Source organism: Vombatus ursinus, unplaced genomic scaffold (genome assembly GCF_900497805.2).
Source record: "Vombatus ursinus unplaced genomic scaffold, bare-nosed wombat genome assembly UNPS02014791.1, whole genome shotgun sequence".
Classification (NCBI taxonomy): Eukaryota; Metazoa; Chordata; class Mammalia; order Diprotodontia; family Vombatidae; genus Vombatus; species Vombatus ursinus.
In genome coordinates this window covers 57,586,763-57,613,000 of record NW_020954569.1, presented here as the reverse complement: position 1 = coordinate 57,613,000, position 26,238 = coordinate 57,586,763, and the positions used below count along the sequence as shown (strand labels likewise).

General features: G+C 34.5%; 1 protein-coding gene across 1 annotated transcript in view; it reads right to left on the bottom strand.

Annotated features, from left to right (window-relative positions):
• PIK3C3 (phosphatidylinositol 3-kinase catalytic subunit type 3) overlaps positions 1–26,238 on the bottom strand; it is a 184,911-nt gene that overhangs the window by 88,894 nt on the left and 69,779 nt on the right. Inside the window, exons 14-21 of the mRNA XM_027869092.1 lie at positions 22,901–23,006; positions 21,694–21,810; positions 19,219–19,350; positions 14,295–14,423; positions 13,494–13,563; positions 10,997–11,061; positions 6,956–7,040; positions 499–573 (exon numbers count right to left, since the gene is read on the bottom strand). Coding sequence (XP_027724893.1) covers positions 499–573; positions 6,956–7,040; positions 10,997–11,061; positions 13,494–13,563; positions 14,295–14,423; positions 19,219–19,350; positions 21,694–21,810; positions 22,901–23,006 — 779 coding nt within the window. The remainder of the gene's footprint in view (positions 1–498; positions 574–6,955; positions 7,041–10,996; positions 11,062–13,493; positions 13,564–14,294; positions 14,424–19,218; positions 19,351–21,693; positions 21,811–22,900; positions 23,007–26,238) is intronic.

Here is a 26,238-nt window from a genome sequence, read left to right as displayed (position 1 = left end):
ATCTATAACCCTATACATTTTGGAAATTACATGATATGAAGAAGAGTTAAGGGGATTAGAGTTGTTTAGCTAGTAGTAAAAGAGACTACAATGAGGTATAAATGTGTTTTAAAAGGAAGAATTTTTGTTCTTTTATAATGCAGAAAAAAAAGAGGAAAAATGAGTGAAAGAGAAGCAGACTCAATGTTATATAAGAACAAATTCTCTAACAACGAGTGCCATACACAACAACAGAGTAAATTGCTCTATGACACGGTGAAGTTGAAGAATAACCAAATATAATAGATTAGAGATTTCTCTATTAGATGGGAGGCTGAACTAGAAGGCCATTAAATCATCAGTTATTGTGGTTTGTGCTTTAAATAAGCAGCGATCCTATTAACCAATGATTCTGTACAGGAGAACATCCTGTATATGCTGTATAGGATAAATACTCTGTACAGATTTGCTCTTTTCCTAAGTTAAATCACAAATCTATCAATAGCCATGATTCATTACCTGTTTTTGTCAGTAAAAGGTTATCCAAATGCCTGTCTCCAACTCCAAGGATATATGTAATCACACAATAGCCAGCTGCAATGATAATTCAAAGAGGAAAATTACTAAAAACAAAGTCAGAATTTGTAAATGCATTTTGTGCTATTATGATGACAATATATTTACCACCATCCTGTCTCCAACACTTACTGTGTAACCAAAGGCAAGTCATTTAACTATTTTTTAAGCTCAGTTCACCCAGTTGTAAATATATTAATTATAATATGTGTAGTACCTACCTTGCTGTGTTGTTCTGTGGATAAAATTATATAATATATAAGTATTCAAAAACCTAAAAGTATTATATAAATGCCACTGGTAATTATTATTACTATTGTAATTTTTTGACATCACTAGAAAGTGTATGATTTGGAAATAAGCAAAATCTATATTTGCAAGAAAGATATGATTTTGCAAAACTATAGAGTTGGTCAAAGGTTAAATCACATATCAGGAAATTTAATTATAAAGTACGCCTGTGTTATATTCTAATATGAATACCAATTTAAAGCTCATCCTGAAAAGAAAAAGTATCTGTAGAAATACAAAAGATAAAGTTACCATCCTGATAAGATCAGAGGGAACTGTGTTATCTGCCAAGATTACAGAGATGGCTGAAGAGCTTTTTCTTTAAATTGTGAATCTTCTGAACTGACAGCAGGTGGGAAAATAGATGCACTTATTTTAGTGGTAATGGCTTTTAAGCACCATTGCTATGAACTCCTTCTAACCCATTAACAAAAGTGACATGATAAGGGTTAGGGTGCAAAAAGTCTTTGGATATAGTTCTCTTCTTTGGTTTTTCTGCCTTTCTTTTGTGCTTTTGTGTTTCTTCCACTGCTAAGAAAGAATTTGAAACACTAGAATTTGAGACTGACAGTGAATTAAAGATGCAACTCATTATCTTTTGTGACTGTTTGATCCTATCACTCTTTCCCATTACTAAAATAACAATTATAAACTATAATCAGACTCCTCTAACAATATTCCTGCAAATGGTCAAATCAGCTGTCCAAATGCAAAAAGCACTGAAAATGAACTGATCTGTCAATATGCTTTAAGAAAGGGTCTATTAGAAAATTCAAGTTATGATGAAGTAGAATAATATGCCCTCCCTCTCACATGAAACTCATTAAACAATAATATTCATTAGATATTAGGCTTTGAAAATTTAGAAAGGGAATCAGTTCAAACTAATTTGCATGGAATAGTGGTTTGTATAGTCACTGTTTATCTGAAATTGGGTACAAAAATAATAGTTATCTCCCTTTTACATAGAATTTTGCAGTTCCCAAAGAACTTTTTGATGCATGATTTCATATACCTTACAATTAATTATGCCTGAGGTAGGCAGGGCAATGACTGTTATCTACTTTATTTTATTTATTTATTTATTTATTGGCTAAGCAATGGGGTTAAGTGACTTGCCCAGGGTCACACAGCTAGTAAGTGTTATTGTGTTTGAGGCTAGATTTGAATCAGGTCCTCCTGAATCCACAGCCGGTGCTCTATCCAGTGAGCTATCTGGTGGCCCTATGTTACACACTTTACACACAACTGGACGAAAAAAGAAGGGACTTACCCAAAGTCACACTCACACACACACACACACACACACACACACACACACGTATGTATACATGCATGTGTGTGTGTATATATATATATATATATAGATAGATAGATATAAAGAGATACATAGAAAGAGACAGAGATAGAGATATCTGAAAAGAGATATCTCTATCTTTGTCTCTATAGCTAAGTGGTTCAGTGATGAAGTACTAGGCCTGGAGTGAAGAAGATTCATCTTCCTGAGTTCAAATCTGGCCTTAGACACTTAAACTAGCTGTGTGACCCTGAGCAAGTCATTTAACCCTGTCTGCCTTGGTTTCCTCATCTGTAAAATGATCTGGAGAAGAAAATGGCAAACTACTCCAGTTATCTTTGCCAAGAAAATCTCAAAAGGGATCACAACACAACTAAAAAACAAGTAAACAATGACAAACATATAGATGTCTCAACATAGAAAGATATTTTATTTGGGTCTCTAGAGAGATTTGCATATCTCTCTAGAGACAGAGATAGATATAAAGCTTAAGATGTAAGTGTGACAATGAGGTAGTAAGAATGGGGATTTTGTTTTATTTTTACAACATACATACCAATTGGGTCTTGGCCTTCAAGACAGTCACTACAGAAGAAGACAGTTTTAATCCAACAATGCTGCCAAAATGCAAACCGTTTTTTCAACTCTTCTTCTGTACTGCTTCCATAGACAGTTTATGAATTACATAAGAAAATCAGTCCCATTTCTTAACAGTTAGATTTTGGACTGAATTTGCTCAACTGTTTTTTATTCAAAAGTCTCGGTTCAGAAAGACTTTTAGTCCTTTTTAAAAAGGTCAAATCAACCCTCTAAGGATTTGTTACTACTAATGTTATACAAAAAGATGTATGTCAGGTTTTAAAAGCAATTTCAAGTAAAGATTTTCAAAAAAGTTTTGAGCAATGATTACTGCCCTGCCAAGCTTACTAGTTTATATGAAAAAAAAAACACCCTTTAAATTATATAAATTTGGGTAGGTTTGTTTAAAAAAAAAAGTCAATCACATTAGTCTGGTCACAGTTCATACACTGAATAAGTGCCATATTTAAGTTATGTATAAATTAAAAGAAAAATATATTTAACGGGGTAGTAAAGAGTTTTGAAATTTTAAGCTTAAGAAGGCTGTAATGGGAAAGAACACCTTGATTTACTAGGAAAAGCTTTGTAATAGAAGAGGGAGTGTCTAGAACATTCCAGGAACAGAGCAGTTGTCAGTGGCAGACCCAAGGAAGAGTTGCATGATTTTAAAGGGAGAAGTATCAGGAAACAAGGAATGCAAAGGATATAAGTTAGTCCTAGAAATTCTATTCACCTACCACCAATATACCTTTTGTTCAGAGGACTTATTGAAAATGACTACAGAGTGTTGTTGTTATTGTTTTAAAATTAGTGTTCTAAGTACTTTGATTAAGTCTGGTGAGAGCACAGTTAGGTAGATTTAGTATTTGTTGAATGACTGGAAACAAAGAATAGTGATTAATGGGTTGATGTCAAATTAGAAGGAGATGTCAAGTGTAACATGACAGGGCTCTTTTCTTGGCTCTTTTCTGCTACACATATTTATCAGTGATAGAGATGAAGGCCTGGATACATGCTTACCCAGTATGGAGATGAGACAAGGCTAGAAGTAACAGCTAACAGAGATGACAGAATCGAGCTTCATAAAGTCTTCAAAAGGCTAATTTAACTTTTGTGGTTCTTAACAAGACTGAAGTTAATAGAGATTAATGTCTAAGACTGGGATGCAAAATAATAAATTAAACAAAAAATTAGAATGGGAGAAATATAGCTAGAAAGCAGTTTATGTTCAAAAGACCCAGGAACTTAGTATCAATAAATAATAGAGCAGTCAAAAAAGCTAATTTAAAATTAGTTTCTCATAAGAGAAGTAGAGTATATAGAAGGCAGGAGTCAGTTCCACTGTATGGCCCTGTTTAGACCACATTCTGTATGTCTAAATGCCACAAGAATGAAGAGCATAAAGAAGCTAAAACAAGGCTACAGAAGGAATACCATAATGGTGAGAACAATCCAATGATGATGATAGATAATGGGGATATTTAGTCTAGGGAAAAGATGATCTTCATGCACCTGAAGGAATTCAAATTGCTCTGGAATTGCTCTGCTTGGTCCAAGAGGAATGAATTAGGACCAACAGGCATGAGTTACAGGAAGGGAGATTTCTGTTCTATATGAGAAGAAAAAATCCAGAGCTGAACAGAAATGGAAAAGGTCCTTCCAGAGTTTCCTTGACACTGGAGATTTTCAGGTGTAGGCTGGATAAACAATGGAATATTCCATAAAGAAAATTCAGTGTTCAGATAAGCAAATGTTTCTAATATGGGGCTCACCAACCCCCAAAGAGTCTTTCCAAAGGTGGAAAGATTTTTGGAGAGGGGAAAAATCTATGAATTTGAACAAGGAAAATGTTACTTTTTTTATTTCAATATAACAGGTTTCCTTTGTAACCACAGGTATTTTATTTTATTTGTTTAAAAGTATTATTCTGACAAGGGGTCCATAAGTTTTACCAGACTGCCAAAAGGGTCCATGACTCAAAAAAAGATTAAGAACCCCTAACACAGAAGTTTTACTTCTTATGTTCCTACTAATTCCAAGATTCTATGATTATATATGTAATTATTAAGAATAAATTTAAAAAGACTAAAGTAGAGGAAAAATTTAATATAGAACAATTTTGAAAATTAGGGGTTCTTATGTAATCAGGAATTACATGTCTTTGAGACTTGTTTTCCTTTTTTTGTATCACACTTTTAAGGACACCAAACATAAAACATTAAAAGTTCATTTCTTTCATAAATGAAAAAAAGCAAACAAAAGACACAATCCCACATTCTAAACTAATGTCATATTCTCTGACGCAGGTAAGTACATAGGTAGACTTTAAATTGCCTATACCGGGTTCTTGCACATTACAAATTATAAATACTTGTTTTTCTCATTTACATCACCAAGGGTTTAGATTACTTCTACGATGCAGTGAACTTTTGTCTTTGAATAAACTAATAAACCATTTAATAAATTTAATGCTGCATTACTATTCCAAATGCCACCAAACTCAGTGTGGTACACTAGATTATTTCAGACTACTGCAAGATATACCAAAAATAGCAGGCAGAATAAAATAAGAAAAACAAAAAACCAATCACCATATTTGTTGTCCAGTGATAAGAAAATATATAATTTCAAAGAAAAGAGAGGACTAAGATCTAATTTGAATGCTACTGTCCACTAGTTTTAATAGTTTGAAGTACTACACTTTCACACTAAAAGGCATACAGTTTTATTTCCTATATCTCTGGGGAGAATGGGCCATTATATAAAAACATAACAGTAAATGTCCAGAGTGTATGAGTGGCATTCTATTCAAATTACTTTATTGAAAAAAATGTTGAAATTTTCAGTCAAAATTTATGAGGAATGACACATTAAAAAAAGTCATGTTCAGTTATTAAATATATTTAAATTATGAGGATATTATTAATTATTTTGAAATTTAAGATGACAAGATTATTGCTTTTATGACAGTATATTCTAGAATATGTGCTAAGTTAATATTTTGAAGTTTTTTTCTTTTTTTTCCTCTTTCTTTTTTTTATAGCAGACCTATGATTTCAATGATGTAGGAAACTCTCAGTGAGGAGACTCTTTCAACCAATGAACATTGGCAATAGTTCTGTATACAGGAGTATTTTAAGAGTTAACTGCGTCACAGAGAAGTTAAGAGTCACACACACACACAAAAAGTGTCAGAAGTGGAACTTGGACCCAGGTCTTCCTGACCATAAGGTTAAGTCTCTAAATCCTATGCATTTGAAATAAGGAAATACAATCTATCCAAATGATTTTCTTCTACCTGAAAAGATAATTTGCATTCAGTAGTAGGCTAAAAATTTACAATTCTTGATTTCTTCTTAGAGATGCCTACAGTTATTAACTTCTTTTCAAAACAATTAATGAATTCTGTTTATCAGCAATAACACATCTAGAATTCTGAGATGCAGATCCCTAGAAAGCAACCTAATCACTGAACACTTATTTTAAAATATTTTTGGAGGCCATTTGGAAAACAAGTCTTTGATATTTAAGAGTCCTCCAGAATTCAAGGTGAATCCTAAAGAAGTAACAAAAACATTCAGTCTCAAGGAATATTTACTGAATATGAAAATGATTTCATTTATCTAAGAGGTTTATGGGTCCCTTTTAGTTAAATATTCCCAACCAGGAAGGCTTATTTTCTTTCTCTCAGAGACAAACTTGTTAATTAGATTTGTTGCAGTTATAACTGGGTTCAAGTGATAGACTGTAAAATGGAACATCACATCTCAGAATCTTATTCCCTAGAAGATTTAATCTGTAGGATAATCACAGGAATTATGCTTCTATATAATAAACGAGGCTGCAGGATAGATCCTTCAACATCGTCTTTAAAAAATTTAAGGAGTCAAACCAAATAAAATAGGAGCAAAATCTGTATACCAGCAAATATCACATTCACAAAGAATTAAATTAGTGCTGTTATTATTGTTTTGGCAAAATACAATTTTTTTCACTATTGTTCATAAGCATCATAAAGTATGCTTCGGTGTTTTGCTTTTGCTCCTACAATCTCATGTAGTATTTAAAACTTAACATGCTTTAAAATGGTATGGATGTGGCAACATCATCTCAAAAAAAAAAGTTACTTTTACCAATAATGCACATAAATGTCATTACTCCCTAAGACTGAAGGGATAGCTTACTTGCCTATATCTAAGAACATCAGTATAAAGTAATAACTTGAAGACTTACCACAGCTTTTAACATAAGTATCCATCACTTCAGCACTTATTCCATTAGGTCCGTTCTCACTTGGTGCATATCTTCTAAAAAAGTTCTGAAAGGACATTATTTACATAATTATTCAACACAATCCCGAAACAAATGAAGGATACAACATAAGAAATGTAAAGGAATTTTTAAAAATGAACAAAGAGCATTTATTTGGTTTATAACCTTAGTTAATCTATTAGCGTACTGAGATAACAGAACGGACATCCCTCAGGAGCTGGTCTTCCTATTCAGAGGACTGTCAAGACTGAACATAAGAATATATGCTGGTACAGCCATACTATGACAAAACAATAAAATGACATGGCAAAGTAAATTATTATATTAGTGCTACACTTCTCATCCTATAAACTCTTTGTTTTGTTATTCTCTGCAATAGGAACATTGAATTTTAAAAGTACATTTTAAATAGAAATACACTGAAGTGTTTTTGCTTTTAAAAAAAATCAATAAAATGAAAGCTACACAAAAATAAAAACACTAAATTTTAGCAGTTAAAAAAAAGGAGTCACATGAGCAATTAATAAGACATCTGTTCATGCTTCCCATAATGTAGAATTCTTACAACCATCTTTGATGTCCATCATCATCCACATATGAGATCTTAAACCTTGCCAATTTGTTCCAAATACCATAATCCATACTTTTTTTTTTAAATGACAAATTGCTTAGCACAGTTCCTCATCAAATTCAGGTTCTATAGCTCACATCATGTGAAAGAAACAGCTGATATTTTGAGTATAGGGAATTCTCTCCACTAATGCACACTGCAACTCCATGCCCTTGAACACAAAGTCTTCTTGATTCCAAATCCAGCACTCTTTATCCTATGACATGTTGCCTCCAATCACATAATCAAATAAAAGATTTCTTGCTTTAGCCTGCCTCCTTTTCAATTTACTGTGGTGAAAAGAAAAATGGACTAGCAAACCTGGGTTCTAGTTTAAACAAGTCATACCCTGGACCTGAGATTCCTTACCTATAAAATTAGAGGGTTGGAACAGATAATATCTAAGGTCAGCAATCACCATAACTCTCTAGGTTTCTGGAACTACAAAGTTAACTCCCTCATAATAACCTTTTAAAATTTTTTTATTCATTTTAAACTTAAATACAAAAGGAGAAAAGAAAAAAAGCCATTCCATGTACACAGCTGATCATAAGAGAGGATTCAATATAAAACAATAAATTTCATTTTCAAGAAAACCTATGTAATAAATGCTACATGTTGTTTTCAAAGTTACCCAGAGTTTCTGTGCATCCTTCTAGTTTTTCTTTTGTTTTTTGCTGTGCATCTTTTATTTCCCCCCCTTTGCCCTTGCCCTAGAGAAGGCTAAAATTAAATGAGTATACATACATATCTATAAATACACATACATACACACATATACATATATGTAAGACCATACTATGCATATTTCTATTTGTCAGTTCTTTCTTTGGAGGTGGATAGCATCTTCCTTCATAGGTCTAAATCTTTCTGTTTTTCTAAATCAACCAGCTTATCATTTCTTACATAATAACAGTATTCCATCACAATCATATAAACATAGCTTGCTTCACCATTCCTCAACTGAAGGGTATCTATCATTTTAGCCAATCTGTGTGACCCTGGCCAAGTCACTTTGACCCCAAATGCCTTGTCAAAAAAAAAAAAAAAGATTTAGAGCATTTTTTCAGATTATATATAGTTTTATTTCTTCATCGAAAAACTGCCTGTTCATATCCCTTGTCCACCTATCAACTGGGGTATGACTCGTATTCTTATAAATTTGACAAAGTTCTTTATATATTTGAGAAATGAAATCTATACTGAATAATACTGGTGACACCTAGTGTAGGTACCCTACTTTTCTCTTTTAATTAAATCTATTTTAGCTTTAACTTTGTCTGAGATGATGATTACTATACCTGCTTTTTTTACATAATAAATTCTACTCCTGCCCTTTATTTTAACTTTGTGTCTTTCATTTTTATTGTTTCCTGAAAATACCACATTGTTGAATTCAAATTTTTAATTAACTCTTCCATCCATTTCTATTTTATTCATCCCACTTACACTCAAAGTTACAATTACTTGTTGTGTATTTCCTTCCATCCTAGTTTTCCTCACTGTCCTTTTCATTCTATTTACCCTATCCCTCCTCACTCATCTAAGTTAATTCTACCAGCTACCTTGCCTTCCTATCTATTATCTACTCACCCCTCTAAGAATCCCTCCCTTAATCTCTCCCCCTACCCTCCACTTTAATCTGCCTATCTTTCTAAAAGTTTCTCTCTTATCCTCTCCTCCCAGTTCTTAATCTATACACCCTTCTAAAAGCCCATCCCTTATCATATCCCCTTGCCCTCATTTCTTCCTAAATTTAGAAGACTTGTATCCCCTTTCTAGATGAACAAGTTCTCTTGTAAACTATTTCTGATGAGGGTGAGGTTGCAGCACTAGCAGCCCTCCACTCCAACTTGTTTCTTCTCTACCAATTCTTCCTTTCAAGCCTCATTTGTAGGAGAAAATTACTCCTTTTTATTTTTCCCTACTTTTTTTTTTTAGAACTACCCCATCATACACAGCTCAGCCCAAGCCTTTCTCAAACTATCCAAATAATGATGACAATTATAAGAGTACTGATAACATTTTCAAATGTAAGAAGCAAACAGTTTGACTTTATTGAGTCCCTTATAATTGGTCTTTAATGTTTACCTTATACTTCTGGATCTTATATGTTGAATTTTCCATTAAGTTCTGCTATTTTTGTTACAAATACCTAAAAGTCTTTCAATTTGTTAAATGTCCAATTTTTTTTATTCATTACCTTTGCTAGGTAAGGTACCCTTATTCATAACCCCAGCTCTTTTGTTCAACAAAATATAGTATTCCAAAGCCTATAGTCCTTCAGCATAGAAGTTGCTAGGTCATGTGTAATTTTGATCCATGATATTTAAATTGTTTTGTTTTTCTTGTTGCTTGCAATATTTTCTCCTTTTACAGGGAGCTTTGAAATTTGGCCATAATATTCCTGTAAGTTCTCCTCCTGGGACCTCTTTCAAGTGGTGATCAGTAGATTTTTTTCTGTTTCTGCTTTACCTTCTTGTTCTAGAACTTCAGAGCAATTTTCCTTAATAATTTCTTGTAATATTGTATCAAGATTCTTTTTTTGATCATAACTTTCAGGTAGTCTAACTGTTCCTATGCTGTTTCCTTCCGATCTGTTTTCCCTATCAATTTTCTGATGAGATGTTTCACATTCTCTTCTATTTTTTCATTCTTTTGATTTTGTTTTACTATTTCTTGGTGTCTTATAACGTTCTTAGCTTCTCCTTGACCAATTCTAGTTTTCAAGGAATTATTGTCTTCCTTAAGTTTTTGATTCTCTTCTTCTAGTTGGTTGACTTTCTTTTCATAGTTCACTTGATTTTCTTGGATTACTCATTTTTTTCCCCTAATTTTTCCTTGATCTCTCTTACCTGATTTTTAAAATCCTTTTTAAGTTCTTCCAAGAATTCTTTTTGTGCTTGTGACCATTTAATATTTTTTACTGAAAAAGGAGTGCCTTTTTTAGTTCCCCTATCTCCTCCAAATATGAACCCAGATCTTCTCTATCCCCATAGTGGCTATTTATGGTTGGGTTCTTCTCCTTCCCTTATTTTGTTTTTATTTTATTTTATTTTTAGCAGCTTATTAGTATAATCAGATTCCAGTCCTGAGGTGTGAAGAAAGATGCCCCGGGCCTCAGGTCCTTCTTACCGTTATTTTCTGAATAAATAACTGTCCTTGGGCCCAACCTTAGCCACTCCTCTCCACACTAAAGCAAAAGTGATCTAAGTTTTTGAAGGATCTGCCAGAAAAAGTAAAAGCAAGTTCTTGCAGGTTCTACCAGGCTGAAATCACCTAAAATGAACAAAAATCCCCAAACCACATGCTTATTGGTTGCAAGAATTAGAGATGTCTTTTATCTTTTATTACATTAATCAGATGCTTAGGGAATGAAATATAAATTGTACCTGAATACTTCCTTCGGTATCAAGAACTTCAGCAACAGGAACTGACTGAATAAACTGCATAAAGCCTATAAATATATGAATTACATTAAATACAAGCATCTATTGAATAATAGAAATAAAGATTTGACTAAAAATACAATAAGGTACTCTTACGTGCACATATACTTATGAGTGTAATCTTAAGTCTAAAAGGTAAACTCTTAGGATGAATTTTCATTGTACAGTGGAAAGAAGAGTAACCAGGTCAGAATACCTGGATGTGAGGTGGAATAAGACAGACACTGTGTGACACAGCCTATGTAGGAATCTGTTTTACCTGACCATGCATATCTGTTACAAGGGCTTTGTTCTTCTTTCTTTTCCCCAACTCTTATGAAGGAGAAAGGAGAGGGGAGAATCACTGAGGCATTTTTTTAAATACAGATAAGAAAACAGAGAAAGGCCAGGAAAAAACAATTGTAGACAAAGGGGAGAGCTTTGAAAGCTCTTGGTTGACTTTTTTTTATATATAGTTAAAAAGAAAAGCAAGCTTTACAAACACCGATCTGCAGTTTCATGTACAATCTTCTTTGTCTGCTCTACTATGCATGTGAAAATGTCTTTTCTTATTTGGTGTTTGTTACGTTCAGAATTTTTAAAAAAATAATGTAAGCCTTTGCAAGAAAGAATTACATCACACATAGTCTATGTATCTTATCATTGTGCTTTATCAAAGCACTTATCATAGTGCCTGGTATATAGTGGACCAGGTTTATTGAACTGAGTTTTAGTTCTCCTCCTCAGTTCTTTGAGGTTTATTCCATTCATCTAATTTCCACTCAAACACATTGTTCTCCCAGATTCATCAATCTTCTTCAATGCCCATGAGAAAAATCTTCACTCCACCTCAGCTACCCAGTCTTACATGTCATACCTCACCAATACTGTACTATCTCCATGATTTCAAATTCTGAAATTTTTGTTTCAGATCATTACCTCCTATTCTTTCATTTCTTCCCCAGCTACATACCTAAATATAATTTCCACTATCACCAAGACTCACAGTCCTTCAACTCCTTGAGCCTTTTGCTGACTTTGGTTTCATTTTCCTCTCTTTGACCTTATGACTGACCAGTTCAACTAAAGAAGATCCTCTACCTCTGAATCCCGAGCACTTTTGTCCTACTGACTCTTAGTCTCTGCCCCCTTGCCAAACTCCTATCATCTACTTTTCTGTTCCTATTCTGTGCTACTAGAGAAAGTCAGGTAACTGTGCCAAGTTATCTCAGGTCTCCCAATGTTTAGAGTAAACTTTTCATTATTTCCTGATTAACTCTCCACTACTTTCCCTACACTAAACATTCTATTCTGAAACCCTGTACATCCCTTGTTACTCTTTCTTTTATAGAAGAAAAGAGAGAAAAGCTCCCTATCTTCCTATTTAAAATTAATCTTAGAAATTTGTCTTCATTTCATTCGTAGTAAAAAATAATGTATTCCTCTTTACTTTTGTTTCTTCAAATGATCCTTGCTATACAGCTAACAATGATGAAGTTCTGTTTAAATTGAAATGCAGATAATCCCATCTGCATGAATAACATAAATAAAAAATAGCTACTTTCCTTTTAGCATAAAAAACCTGAAGGCTTCTCGGTGAAGACAGAAAGGAAAGGTTGTCGGAAGTCTCCCTATATTGGGCAGCTAGGTGGCACAGTGGATAGAGCACTGGCCCTGGATTCAGGAGGACCTGAGTTCAAATCTGGCCTCAGACATAAAACACTTACTAGCTGTGTGACCCTGGGAAAGTCACTTAACCCCATTGCCCAGCCAAAAAAAAAAAAAGAAAAAAGCCTCCTTATAGGTATATGCATATGTTTTCTGTGTTCTTAAAGACTAGTGTTTCAAATCTCTGCATCTGGCTACCATCTACCTTTCAATATCGATCCTACATTCCTCTCCTTTACAAAGTCAACATTCCAAGCAAATTGGCCTACCTGTTATTTCCTGAACTCACCATTCCATTGGCCACCTCACTGCCTTTGTATAGAGTGCCCTTCTCAAATTCCTGTAATATACTCCTTGCTTAATTATATTTCCTCAGGATCTTCAGGTTCCTTCTAGGCTGAGATATGGTGCCACCTCCAATGGGAAGCCCTCCTGATTCTCTAATTTAGTACTCTCTCCCTTCTTCCTCAAATTACTTTGAATTTACTTATTTGAGTAGATATAGAGTAGTCCAAGTAGAAAGAAAGTTCCCTAAAGGCATAAAGTGTTTTATTTTTATCTACTTCTTCCAGTATAACGTAGTACCTAATAATAGTCGATGCTTAATAAATGTTTTTTGAATGGAACTTATTCCCAGTGAATATATAAAAATCTAGACCTCAGTCATTCATAATATAATGACTACATATAATGCAACAGTATTTTAAATGTTTCACTTTTAAAGGAAGAAAATGTACTCAGTAAATATTAGAATATTAAGCCCTATCACGAGCATAATGTGAAATCAACTTACCATGTTTTGTACTAGTAGCTAATACCTTATAAGGTGTCAACTTCAAATCCAGATTCTCTTTCCGTAACAACTGCAATGTAAAGGACAAATATATTAGCCAAGTCTGAAGGAATTATTTTATGAATTACATTTATTTGACAGGCAATAGAAAAGCTTCATATATGTGCCATTTTTAGACAGGCATCAATCATTATAGTTATCAAAAGGAAATTAATCTTCCATATAAAACTCTGTTAAATGTTCTGACCTCTACTTAAATCAAACACTTCTTTATCATTTGATTTCAGAATGAGTTTCAGGTAAGCCACAGGGATCCATGACAGGTTACGAAGGGTTCAGTTTGGTTACTATATAACTTAAAGAAAAAAGCAAGGTAAGGAACACAGAAATGTTAAGAATACGGGGTAGAGAAGGAGCTTTACATGATTGAAGCAGGGGGAAGGGGAAGGGAAAACCTAGGCATGGGTCATGCAAAAAAGATAAAAATGAAAATGAGGTTTGGGAAATGTAGATAAGATAGCAAAAGGAACCTTCAAGAGGAAAAATTCAGAAGATACTGTAACAGTTCTTCACAGTGAACATATGCAATTCCATTTTAAACTGACCATACAGGAATCATTCTGAGGTGAATAAACATACTAGAAATGTTACTACTTAGCATTTAAGTGAAGATGGCTTAGCTGCTTTTATCTCATCTTAATATGACAAATTATTTCATTTGCAAATTCAACCTGTGTTCTAAATCTTAGGTTTTGGTTTTTTTAAAAATGAATCTCCATCCTCCAAAATGGATACAGTTACCTTATCCATGAGTGAAATGATTTGGAGAATAAGTTGGTCTTGGCGTAGATCATCTCCATGCTTAAATATGACAGGATATTTACCTCCATCTTCTGTTTTGAAGAACAACTGGGCAGGCATAAGAGCACTCTGAAAAAAGAATTTTTTTTTCAAATTTCACTTTGAATCAATGACTTTAATAAAAACAAAGAAATGGTGGGAGAATGAAATGGAAATAAATGATTTAAGAATACTGAAAAAACCTGGAGATTGATAAATGGTGCTTAAATACTGGCAAACTGCACTGCTGAGCACTGTTTTTGAGAAATAAGAGAGGACCTTACAGAAGTTCACAACAATTCACAAAGGCAAACTGTTTTTTTTTTTTTTTAAAGGATGCTAACTGCAAGTATATATGGATCAGATTATTCCTGAATTCCAAGATTCAGGATACCTTATCATTAGGTAGTCAATTAGGCTCCAATATGGCCTTTTAAGGAGCAAATAATGCCAGACTGATATAATTTTCTTCCTTAGGAAGAGTTAGAAGTCATATAGATGAAAGAAATGGATAAAATATTGCAAGTGGTTAGAAAGAAAGCATCCATAATTTTGAAGCAATACCTAACAAGATCAATCTAATACTAAGGGAATGATAAATGGTCTTCCTTTGTAAAGATAGGGGCAGTCTTCAAGAAATAGTCATGCAAAATGCTAGACTATACTTCATTTTTTAATTCTTTTCCATCGATTTCAAGAAATACTTGGATTCTATACCTCCTAGCCAATGTATAGATTTTTTACTTGTTACAAGTTATTTGTACCAACTCTTAAAAAGCACTGTCTTTTGTCACTCAAGAAAAATTCTTCACAAAGATTTGAAACCTAAAAATCTGATCATTAATAATAAAGGAGTAGTTAAACTAGCTGATTTTGGACTTATATGGGCCTTTGAAGTATCTGTATGGGTATTAACACATAAGGCATAAAAGTGCTATGGGTCTCTGGAGTTTTCATAGGATCTGTTGTATATTTTAATCTACTAGATATTTGGAGTATAGGCACAATATATACTCAATTAGCAACAAAGACGCTACTTTTCTATTGAGATTTGAAACTGATCAACTCTTCAGAATCTTCTAGGTTTTGGGGTTCCCCAATAATAAAGTATAGCCAGAAGGTAAATTGCAGATACCATAAAAATGCATTTCCCCAATTGGAAATATGATGTCACATGTCAAAAACCTGGATGAAAGTGACACAGATTTGCTATATTAGTCTATGACCCTGCTAAATGAATTTCTGACAAAATATAGATGAACCATTTATATTTTAATGACTTGAATAGAGAAACTCTAATTCTTCAGAAAAATGTTTCCAGGGATTTTGTATTAAGAATAAATAGTCTTCTTTTACTGTTCAAAGTTTACTGTCAACTTTGTCAATTTGCCTTTCAATGTGTTTCCTTTCTTTGATGCAAAACTGAAGTTGTCCTCTGTCTTCAAAGGTGTTTACTTAAATCTGTAAATATCATTAGAATGAATAATGCTCGAAATAGATTCCATCAATACAGCTATTTTGCTTTCTATAAAACAAAACTGCAAATTCAAAATAAAAAAAGCTACTACTCTTACAATTAAGCCCTGTCCCAGACTTTTGGACTCATGATGGAACGTCTTAGCGGGACCTCCACTCCTCATCCCTGAACCCCAAACCTAACTAGACCTTCCTTCAAATTAGGGGCATCCTTATCTGTAATAACTAAGGAAAAATGAGTTTGATGTTGTTCATTTATTTCAGTCACAACTTTTTGTGATGCCCTTTGAGGTTTTCTTGGCAAAGATACCGCTTTGCCATTTCCTTGTCCAACTCATTTTACAGATGAGAAAACTGTGGCAAACAGGGTTAAGTGACCTGCCCAGAGTCAGACAACCAGTAAATGTCTGAGGCTGGATTTGAACTTAAGAAAAGGTGTCTTCCTGACTCCAGGCCCAGCACTCAATTCACTGCGCCTCCTAGCTGCCCCAAGGAAGAACTACTGTTGCTTAAATTCAGAGATATCTAAGAGAGAAACTCACTACAGCACCCACTACTCCTGATAATAGCTGTATCCCTCTACATCAGGCCTGTATAAATTGCAGCCCAGGGGCACTTGAATCACTTGAGGCATACCAAAGGATTTCAGGCTGCCTGCAAAAAACAGAGAGGAAAACACCTTTGTCTGTAGAGGAAATCCTTTGGCAGGCAACCAAGGGCCATAAGTGCCTGCAAGTTGTGCAGGCCTGCTCTGGAGTAAAGCTCTCACTGGTAACCATAACTGTAGGTCTAGGAGCAGCTTAAGTTTTTTAATCCGATAAGAACTTAGAAAAATACTGCCTCAGCACATAGTATAGGAGAGATTTATGGCACACTGGACAGAGCACTGCACTTAAGAAATGGGAAGACTGAGTTCAAATCTTGACCCAGGTACTTACTAGTTGTATGGTTCTGGGTAAGTCACTGTCGTCGTCGTCATCATCATCATCATCATCACAGCATTTATATAGCATCTACTTAAATTCCATCATCATCATCACAGCATTTATATAGCATCTACTTAAATTCCAGGTACTGTGCTAAGCACTTTGCAAATATTATTTCATATGATATTCACAACAACCCTTGAGGTAGGTACTGTCATTTTACTGTTGAGGAAATTGAGGAAGACAGAGGCTAAGTGACTTGACAAGGTCACAAAGTTAGTAAGTATCTAAGACCAGAACCTGAACTTAGCTCTTTCTGATTCCAGGCATGCACTTTATCCAGTGAACCATCTTGATCTTTTTCACCTATAAAATAGTGATAATCAGCATCTACATAATAGAGTTGTTGTGAAAATCAAATGAGAAGACTATATAAAGTGCTTTATAAATTTTAAAACACTATATAAATGTGAAGTATTACTATAATTACATCATATATACTATAACCTCCATAAATTCTACTTTTATACTAATTGAATTCAATTTTCATACTATTGTAGAGAAAAGTGGAGAGAGATAAACTAGATAATGATAATTAGAAATGAGGATTCAGAAATGGTGAGATTATAGGACCCAAAGAATGAATAAGTGTTAATGGTTTAATGTCCACAAGGTAGGAAGTCTTCAGTAGAGTATCCCATGGATCTATATTTGGTTCTGTGTTGTTTAACATTTTTAATGACTTAGATAAAGGAATAGATGGTATGCTCATCAGATATGCATAAAATGAAAAGCTGAGTGGGATAACAGATTCAGACCCAAAAGGACTTTGACAGGCTAGAGACTGAGTTGAATCTAATAAAATAAAATTCAATAAGGATAAAGTCTTATGCTTGGGTTTGAAAAAAATCAATGTTGCGAGTATAAAATCAGGGAAGAAGAGTTACACAGCAATTTGGAAAAAGATCTGGGGGTACTAATGGAGAACAAGCTCACTATATATCAGTGGTATGATGTTGTAATGAAAGAAGCTAATGAGATTTTGTTCTTTATTAAGACAGGCAGAGCTCCCAAAAAATATGGCGGTGATAATCCCACTATAGCCTGTCCTCTCCAGACTTCATCTTCAGTACTGTATTTATTTCTGCGCACGACACTTTAAGAATGACACTGATAAACTGTAGACTATCCAAAAGAAAACAACCAACATCATGAAGAGCCCTGAGTTACAAGAGGAATATTTAAAAAAAAAAAAAAAAGCTGGGCATACTGAGCTTGGCAAAAGATGACTTAGGAGGGACATAACAGTCTTTGAAAAGCTGTCATGCAGAGGGCTGTTTAGAATTTTTTTGTTTGGACCCAGAATGCAGAACAAGAAACAATGGGAAGAAGTTGAAAAGAGGCAAATTTACATTTCATTTTAGGTGAGACAAATTTCCTAACAATTAGAGTTATAGAAAAACGAAAAGAATGGCTTCCTTTGAGAGTGAGGAGGTGCCCTCTTCTTGAAATCTTCAAGCAGATGGCAGAACAAGGAAGAACGTATTATTCCTGACTGGAAGTACGTTGTATGGGGATTCCTTCTATGTGGCTGCTGAGGTACCCTTTTAACTCTCAAATTCTGTGCTTCTACAAAAATATTTGTGTGTTGAATGTGTTTCAACAAAAGAAAATAAGTTTGTCTTTCACAGATTACTTAAGTTGTTTAAATCACTCTTGGTTTCCATGTCAATCCCTTGTGCTTTACTATGTCCTTTTCTACACTCTCTCTAGCCTCAGGATCCACTAAATCCTGAATCCAGACTAATTCAATCCTGCTCCCTTTGCATCATAGATGCTGGGGACCATCATATGATGGTGTGGTGATATGCACCACTGCAATGCCTAACAGGCTACAATTTGCATCTATTCACAAAGTCAGCTTTCTAGTACCAAGTCAATTTGTGACCAGCCAAAGAGCTGGGAACATTGAGGAGTAAAGGGAATTGCCACTCTGAAATATAAGGCATGATCCAGCATTCACAAAGCAAGTCTGGAGATGGGATGATATTAAAATGGCCAATTGGGATTCACATTCATCCATTTAAAGATATGCACTGAATGTATAAAGTGCAAGTTTTTGCAAGTTCAAAATAATTTTTAATGCCTTGCATTATAGGGGCAAAAATGGCTTTGATTATTAATTAGCTCTGGGCATTAAAGATTTTTAAATAAGACAACAAGGACATAAAAAGACAATTCACATATGAAAAATATTAATGCAGAGACATGACAAAGAGATATAAAGGCTATGATGCACGAATAAAGTTTCCCTCTTCTTTTTTAACTATACTTTTGTCAAATTATAAATAATTTAATTATTGTTACTAATGATAATTAAATTATTAAATTGTAGTCCCTATAATGTAGTAATTATTCCAAAACTCTGGAGAACCAAATTAGTCTCAAATGATACAAATTAAGGTCCATACATTTATAGTTACCTTAAATAGTGTTGCTGTCTCTGGGATTATTCCTTTAATTTTCACCTGTGGTTCTAATGGCAATGGGATGAGTTCTACATCTGACAAATTCATCTTTTCATTATCTCCCAGCAATGCCTGTAGCCTTTCATTCTAGGGGAACAAACCAATAAAAACTGAATTAGATTAAAATAAAATAAATAGATTAAATAACAAATGGTGAAAATATTAAAAGAAGTGTTATTAACTCTTCACTATTAGCCAAAAGGCATTCTATTTTGTGTAAAGATATACAAGAACAGGACAGCTAGGTAGTACAGTGGATAGATCCTTGGACTTAAAGTCAGAAAGACCAGAGTTCAAATCTAGCCTCAGACACTTACTAGCTGTATGACCCTGGGCAAGTCACTTAACCCTGTTTGCCTCAGTTTCTTCATCTGCAAAATGAGCTGGAGAAGGAAATGGCAAACCACTCCAGTATCTTTACCAAGAAAACCACAAATGGGGTTACAAAGTATCCGACATGACCGAAACGAGGGAAAAACAATATACAAAACAACAAAAAACAGACAGAATGAATATGTATATGTGCATACATGTATGGCATATGGGATGTTTGTTGTCTGTCCTTCCTCATCAGAGGACCAATGACATCATGAAGGTGATGTCATGACTTGCAAGTGAATTGGATTTAAGTAAAAGGCAAGGCTGTGCAAAGTCACCAGACTCACTCCAGAGCCATTTGGGTCTAGTGGCAACAGATCAGGACAACGGGAGATAGCCCTACATGCAGTGGGAGACCTTGTCCTTTTTAAACTAAGGTCTTTCCCAGGTCTCAGTCTGATGGAGGCAAAGCTCATTCAGTGATTAAGTCTAGGTAAGAAATGAGGAAAAGAATGGCTTCTTTTACTCAGTGAAAAAAAAAATCAATCTGGGAGGGGAAAACCCCCAGGGTTTCTGGCCAAAACAGAAACAACTGCTATTTACACTCACTTTGAGCCATCCTAGCCCAAAACAATGACCAAATGAGGCTTGGGCTGGGACCTATTGTTGGCCAATCAATGAGAGCCACAGTGATTTGGGTTTTAAGCACTTTCCTTAAAAGAAATCCAGCCCATAAACAGCAAGATATTTTGTGAGGTTTCAGTGATTAAAATTTATATTCCTTTGCGCAGAGCACCCACAGGTTAAGGGAATGATTCCTTCTGTCAACAGAGGGAGAGGAGGCAGTGAAAGGAGGAAGAGAGGGAAGGATGGAAGGCATATGGTACACATACTTGCTTGACTAACTTCAGAGCTATTCATGTGGCTTAAGTCTCTCAAGAGATCAAAGACTTAGGATCATAGCTGCTGAAAAATAATGTTTTATAAGATCCAGGTACTGAATGATTCTCTCTCAATATGTTGTAAAAGGAAGGAAAAATTCCTTGATATCAACAAAAATCTTTGTAAGAAAGACTGAAATGAAATTTATCTTGTTAAACTTGAAGATATAATCAGGGTCATACTTAGGCCCAAGTTAAAGAGTTAAATTTCTATTTCAAAGGATCTAGAAAGCAATTTGCCAAAGCTCTCCTTTTGGAATTCATTTCAAATTATGTCTTGGACTCAAATGCCACAGGACTGAGAATGTTGTCATGCTGCTTCTGTGCATTCTATGGCGTTATACTGTTACCAACTGACTTATAATCCCTGGTCCCTTAGCTATCCCTCCCTGTTACCTTATTATTCATCTTCTCTCTGCCCCCATATCACTTCTGTCCTCTCCCCAATTTCATTTTTAGATAAGGAGAATGTCAAACTCATATTACTTATGAAAAAAAGTTAAATAAATGATAGCTGGTAGCACTGCTCAAGAGCTCAGAAATAACACTCATTTCTTTTGATTGCTAGGCAACACGGAAAGTCACATAATGAATACGCTTGAGAATAATTATTTTCAAAGAGACACAGAAAAGTAATATCACCACACATAAATCAAACTAAGAAAAAGTAGCTCAATAACACAGTACCAAAAATTTCCTACGCAGTTAAAGTCAAATAATGTTTGCAAAATGTAATTTTCAGAGCCAAAATAGAAAAAATTCCCATTGATAAGTATATAATTAAAGTCAAAAGATATTTGCAAAATGTAATTTTCAAAGTGAAATAGAAAAAAATTCCTATTGATAAGTATGCCCTGAGTAGAAACAATGTGATAGACAGCAAAACTGGATCATGAGTAAGATTCAGTTTTCAGTCTCTATTTTGTTACTAACTTGTGTGACCTCCATTAAGTCACTTGATTTGTCTAAGCCCCAATATCCTCATCTACAAAATCAGGTGATTTGACATTGGATATCCTAAGATCATGTCTCATTCTGAAATTTTATCATTCTAAAGTATAATATTGTAGTTTCACAACATAAATAAGCCTAAGGAGGTACTAGATAAAACTTAATTCTTTGCCACAATGGGCCCTCAATTAGAAGCAGAAAAACTAAATAAAAGGTTTACCTTCTTCTTACGATTTCCACTTTCACGTTGCACAGCTTTCATTAGACAAACCAGTCGATCTACAAATGTTTGTTGTGCAGCCAGCAAAGAACGCATAACTCTAACAGACTTATCACCCTGACAGGATTAAAAGAAAGAGAAAATTACTTTTCTATACAATAGTGATGAGGGTTTCTTTAGAAGCTAGGGTGATCTTTATTTATTCTTCTAATAGCCATAAACTTCAAGACAAAGCTGAATTGAAAAAGATTAATTATCTTGATTCAAAGATAATTAGAAACATTGGCTCCAGTTAAAAATCCCATCATCACATCTAAAGTTGAAAATTGTCTGATTCTTCAATAAAGATTAGTTTCTGTCAACAATAACACTTCTTATAGTATACATTAATGCAACAAGATATAATTCATTTAACATTCACTCAACAAAGGTATTAAGCACCTACTACATACAAGTAATTGGCTGCACTCTAGGAAACACAAATACTTAAGACAAAAAAGTATCTGCCCTCAAGGAGCTGATGAAATGGTAGGAAAGATGGCTGTCAAAGAGGATATTCTAAAAGTCTAAGTTTAAGACTTCTGAGACAGCTGGTACATTTTGTACAATAAAAGGAAGACTGTGGGGTGTGGAAGATGCAGAAATAACGTCCACCTGGGCTAAGAACAAAGGCATGATGGTTGAGTAGGTATTGAAGCTGAGCCTTTTATTTAAATAGGTGGCAATGCTAGAGTGTGAAGTCAATCAATCAAGAAGAGAATTAACAATTAGCCAGGCCCTTCACCACCAGGATGTGTCATACCACAATAGAAATACATATTTTAAATTACCTTGAGATTTAAATTAAAATTAAATGTATTTAAAATATGAAGTGCTAGACAATGTTATGAGTATCTTCAAGCAAAGCTATAGATTTAAGCAGAAAAAGACACTTCTTTCTTATTACTCTCACACCCTCTACTGGCTGACCAGTGACATGATTTTTAGAATCAAATCTCAACCAGAAAAGGAAATCAAGTATTTCTGAAAAGTGCTGGAAGAAGTTTATATTGAAGGTAAAGACTTTGAATTGGGAAGATCACACTTAGACATCTGTAAATGAACTTAGTATAAACCAGAAAATTAGGGATCAGAGAAAGCACAAAGGAAAGCATATTTCTTTGTTTTCTTCTTTTCAAGCAAAAGCTCACTTTATTAAAATTGTTACCTTCAGTAATGCCTGACTGAATCTTCTCATTACATTCAGGTACATTTCATGTGTCTTTGGGTCTCTCTGTTGAGTATCTTGATCTTCACATTCCACTATAACATACCTTTAAAAAGTACATACAGTTTTTATTGTCTGAAATCAAAATGAGGCTGACTTAATTCATATATAGCACAAGTAAGAGAATAGGCAGTTGGCAAACCTTAGAAAGTAATATAATTGTCAGCTACTCTTACTGCCATTATCATCACGATTTTATACCTGTCTTTTTTCTCAAACATACAATGACTAAAACTTACAATGCAAATATGAAAGGCAATGTGGCTTGATAAAGAGAAAAGTGAATGTCCAAATCAGGAAAATCTGATCTCAAGCCCTACCTCTTAACACATCCTGGCAGTGGGAGGCAGGACAAGTCATTAAACCTCTCCATGTCCCAAGCAATTTTTTAAGAGTTGGAGAGTAGCTGTCCAGCTGCATCACTAAGAGTTTTCCTTTTCTACTAGTGAAACACAAACACCCACACACACACACACACACTCACTCTCTCTCTCTCTCTCAAAGTACCTCATAACCATGAAATCAGAATGCCTTATGATAGTGAAATCAAATTTAAACAAATAAGCAAACAAAAAAACCTAAGAAAATACTATCCTTTTATTGATGAAAAATTGATTCAGTGACATATCACTTTTGCTAAGAAGTACTTTAAGGATAGAGATACCTTAGATTTGTATACCATTCATGAAAGCATCTGAAACTCGTAACAGTTCAGTAAGTAGAAGGACAAGGATTATCCTTCCTATTTCACAGAACGAAGTGAAAATAAAAAGTTAGTGACTTGCCCAGAGTAACAAAAGTATCGGAGATAAAGCAAGTACTGGCATCCATAATCTCCTAATTCAAAACTCTTACCAATATAAGGCTTCTGTATTTTCTCTTTTTTTTAATGAAAGGACAACATTGGTTTCTCTTGTTTTGGATGATATACGGAAAGTTTTTCCTTATAATCAGCCAAAATCTCCCACTCTACAATATCCAGCTACTACTCTTAGTTTTATCCTCTGACATCTAGAAGACCAAATATCATCCCTCTCCCACATGACACTTTTAGATTCATAAAATATGCCATCATGTCTCCCACACAGTCTCTTCTCCAATCTAAACACCCCCAGTTCATTCAACTGATCTTTCACATGGTACAGTTTTCAGTGTTTTCACCAGAACTGAACCAAATATGCCAGAGTTAGTCTAACCCCAACAGACTGTATGTACTCTGTCACTATGAACTCTCATTCTAGATACTATGCCATTATTAATGCTGTGTAAAACAATCTAATTTTTGTGTCTACCACTTGATGCTTATCATACTGAACTTGCAAACTATAACCCCTAGTTCTTTTTCACACTATTATTTAGCATTTCCTCCCCTCTATACTTACACAGTTGAATTTTTAAATTCAAGTATATGGGTTTACATTTATCTCTACTGAATTTCAACTTTTAAAATTCAGCCCATATGCTAATCTGTCAAAGTCTTTTGGGATCCTAACTTTGAAAGCAAACATCGCTTTCAGCTGTATGTGATACTCAAATTTGATAGCCTGGCATCCAAGCCATTGATTAAAAATAATAAAACAAAACCAGGGTCAAATGCCTAGAGCCCTCCATTAAGGAGGTCCCCTCAAAATGACATCAATCCACTAATTACCATTCTTTGGATCTGGTCATCCAATCAATTGTGACTTAACTGTATTATTATCCAGTCATCATCTCTCCATATTGCCCACAAAGTTGTCTTAACAAACTCTGTAAAATGCCTTGCTAACATGCAGGTCTACTTTAACTATAGCATTCCCTGATCTAACAGCCTAACAATCTTGTCAAAAAGAAAAATGAAATTAGCCTGTGACCTCTCCTTGATGACCAAATCTTAGCTCTTAATGATAACTGTCTCCTTTTTAAATGCTCATAAACCACCCCTCTAATAACATATTTTAGAATTTTGCCAGGAAAAAACACCACAGGGTCTATATGAGAAATAAAAGATTTTGCACTTTGTAATTACATTCTCTTCACTCAACCAGTTTCATCATTCTAATACACAGTTAATTCCCTAGTTTTTCTGGGCTTAAATGAACTGCAGTTCTAGATTTAAGGATGGGTTTTTTGGGTCTGGATGTGATTTAATTCATATAGGCAGCTCCCTAGTGAAAAAATTATCTCTTAACAATACAGCCTATCATCTAGTCTCCAACTTACAGTCTTAGAAAGTTTCTGGGGGGCAGCTAGGTGGCGCAGTGGATACAGCACTGGCCCTGAAGTCAGGAGGACCTCAGCTCAAATCTGTGACCCTGGGCAAGTCACTTAACCCCAATTGCCTAAAAAAAAAAAACCAACAACAAAAAACAAAGGGGGAACAGTTAGGTGGCACAGTGGATAGAGCACCAGCCTTGAAGTCAGGAGGACCTGAGTTTGGCTTCAAACCAAACACTTGACACTTACTAGCTGTGTGACTCTGGGCAAGTCAGTAAACCCCAATTGCCTAGAAGTAAAAAACAAAACAAAACAAAACAAAACAAAAAAGAAAGAAAGTTTCTGGGGCATGGAGCAATTAAGTGACTTGTGCAGGAGTGGGGGGGAAGCGGGGACGTATAGGGGTGTATGAGAAGGAGGACTTCAAAGCAGATCCATCTTGATTTAGAGATATGGCTTTTTATCCAATTCTTGATGATATCCATAGGAGAACAGGCACTTCTATATAACTTAATAGATGTTGAATGTTGGATACCTTATTTCTGCCCCCTCTGTTTTTATGAACTATAATCCTATAAACAATTAAAATATTTATTTATTAATTTTCCAAGTTAGCAGTCAATAAGCATTTATTACTATGTGCCAAGAATTGTGCTGGGGACACAAAGACAAATCACTGTTCTTGAACTAAAGGAGCTCACTTTCAGATGGAGAGATGACATATAAATTAATTATGTACACAAGTTAAATACACTGTAAATGAAAGACAATCTCACAGAGCAAATCCTAGCACCTGGACAAACTGGGAAGGACACCTAAAGAAGATGGGATTTGATCTGAGGCTAGAATAACCAGTAAAATGCATGGAGTCAGAAGATGGGAGTGTCCTATGTAAGGAATAGCCAGGAGACCAGGGTCACTGGATTGTAGAGCCCACGGAGGGGAGTAAAGCATAAGAAGACGGAAAAGTTAGCAAGGGGTCAGATTGTAAAGAGACTAAAAGAGATTTTTGTTTTAAATATATTTGATCCTGGAGGTACAAGGGAAATCACTAGAGACTAATAAGAAGGAAGGTGACATGG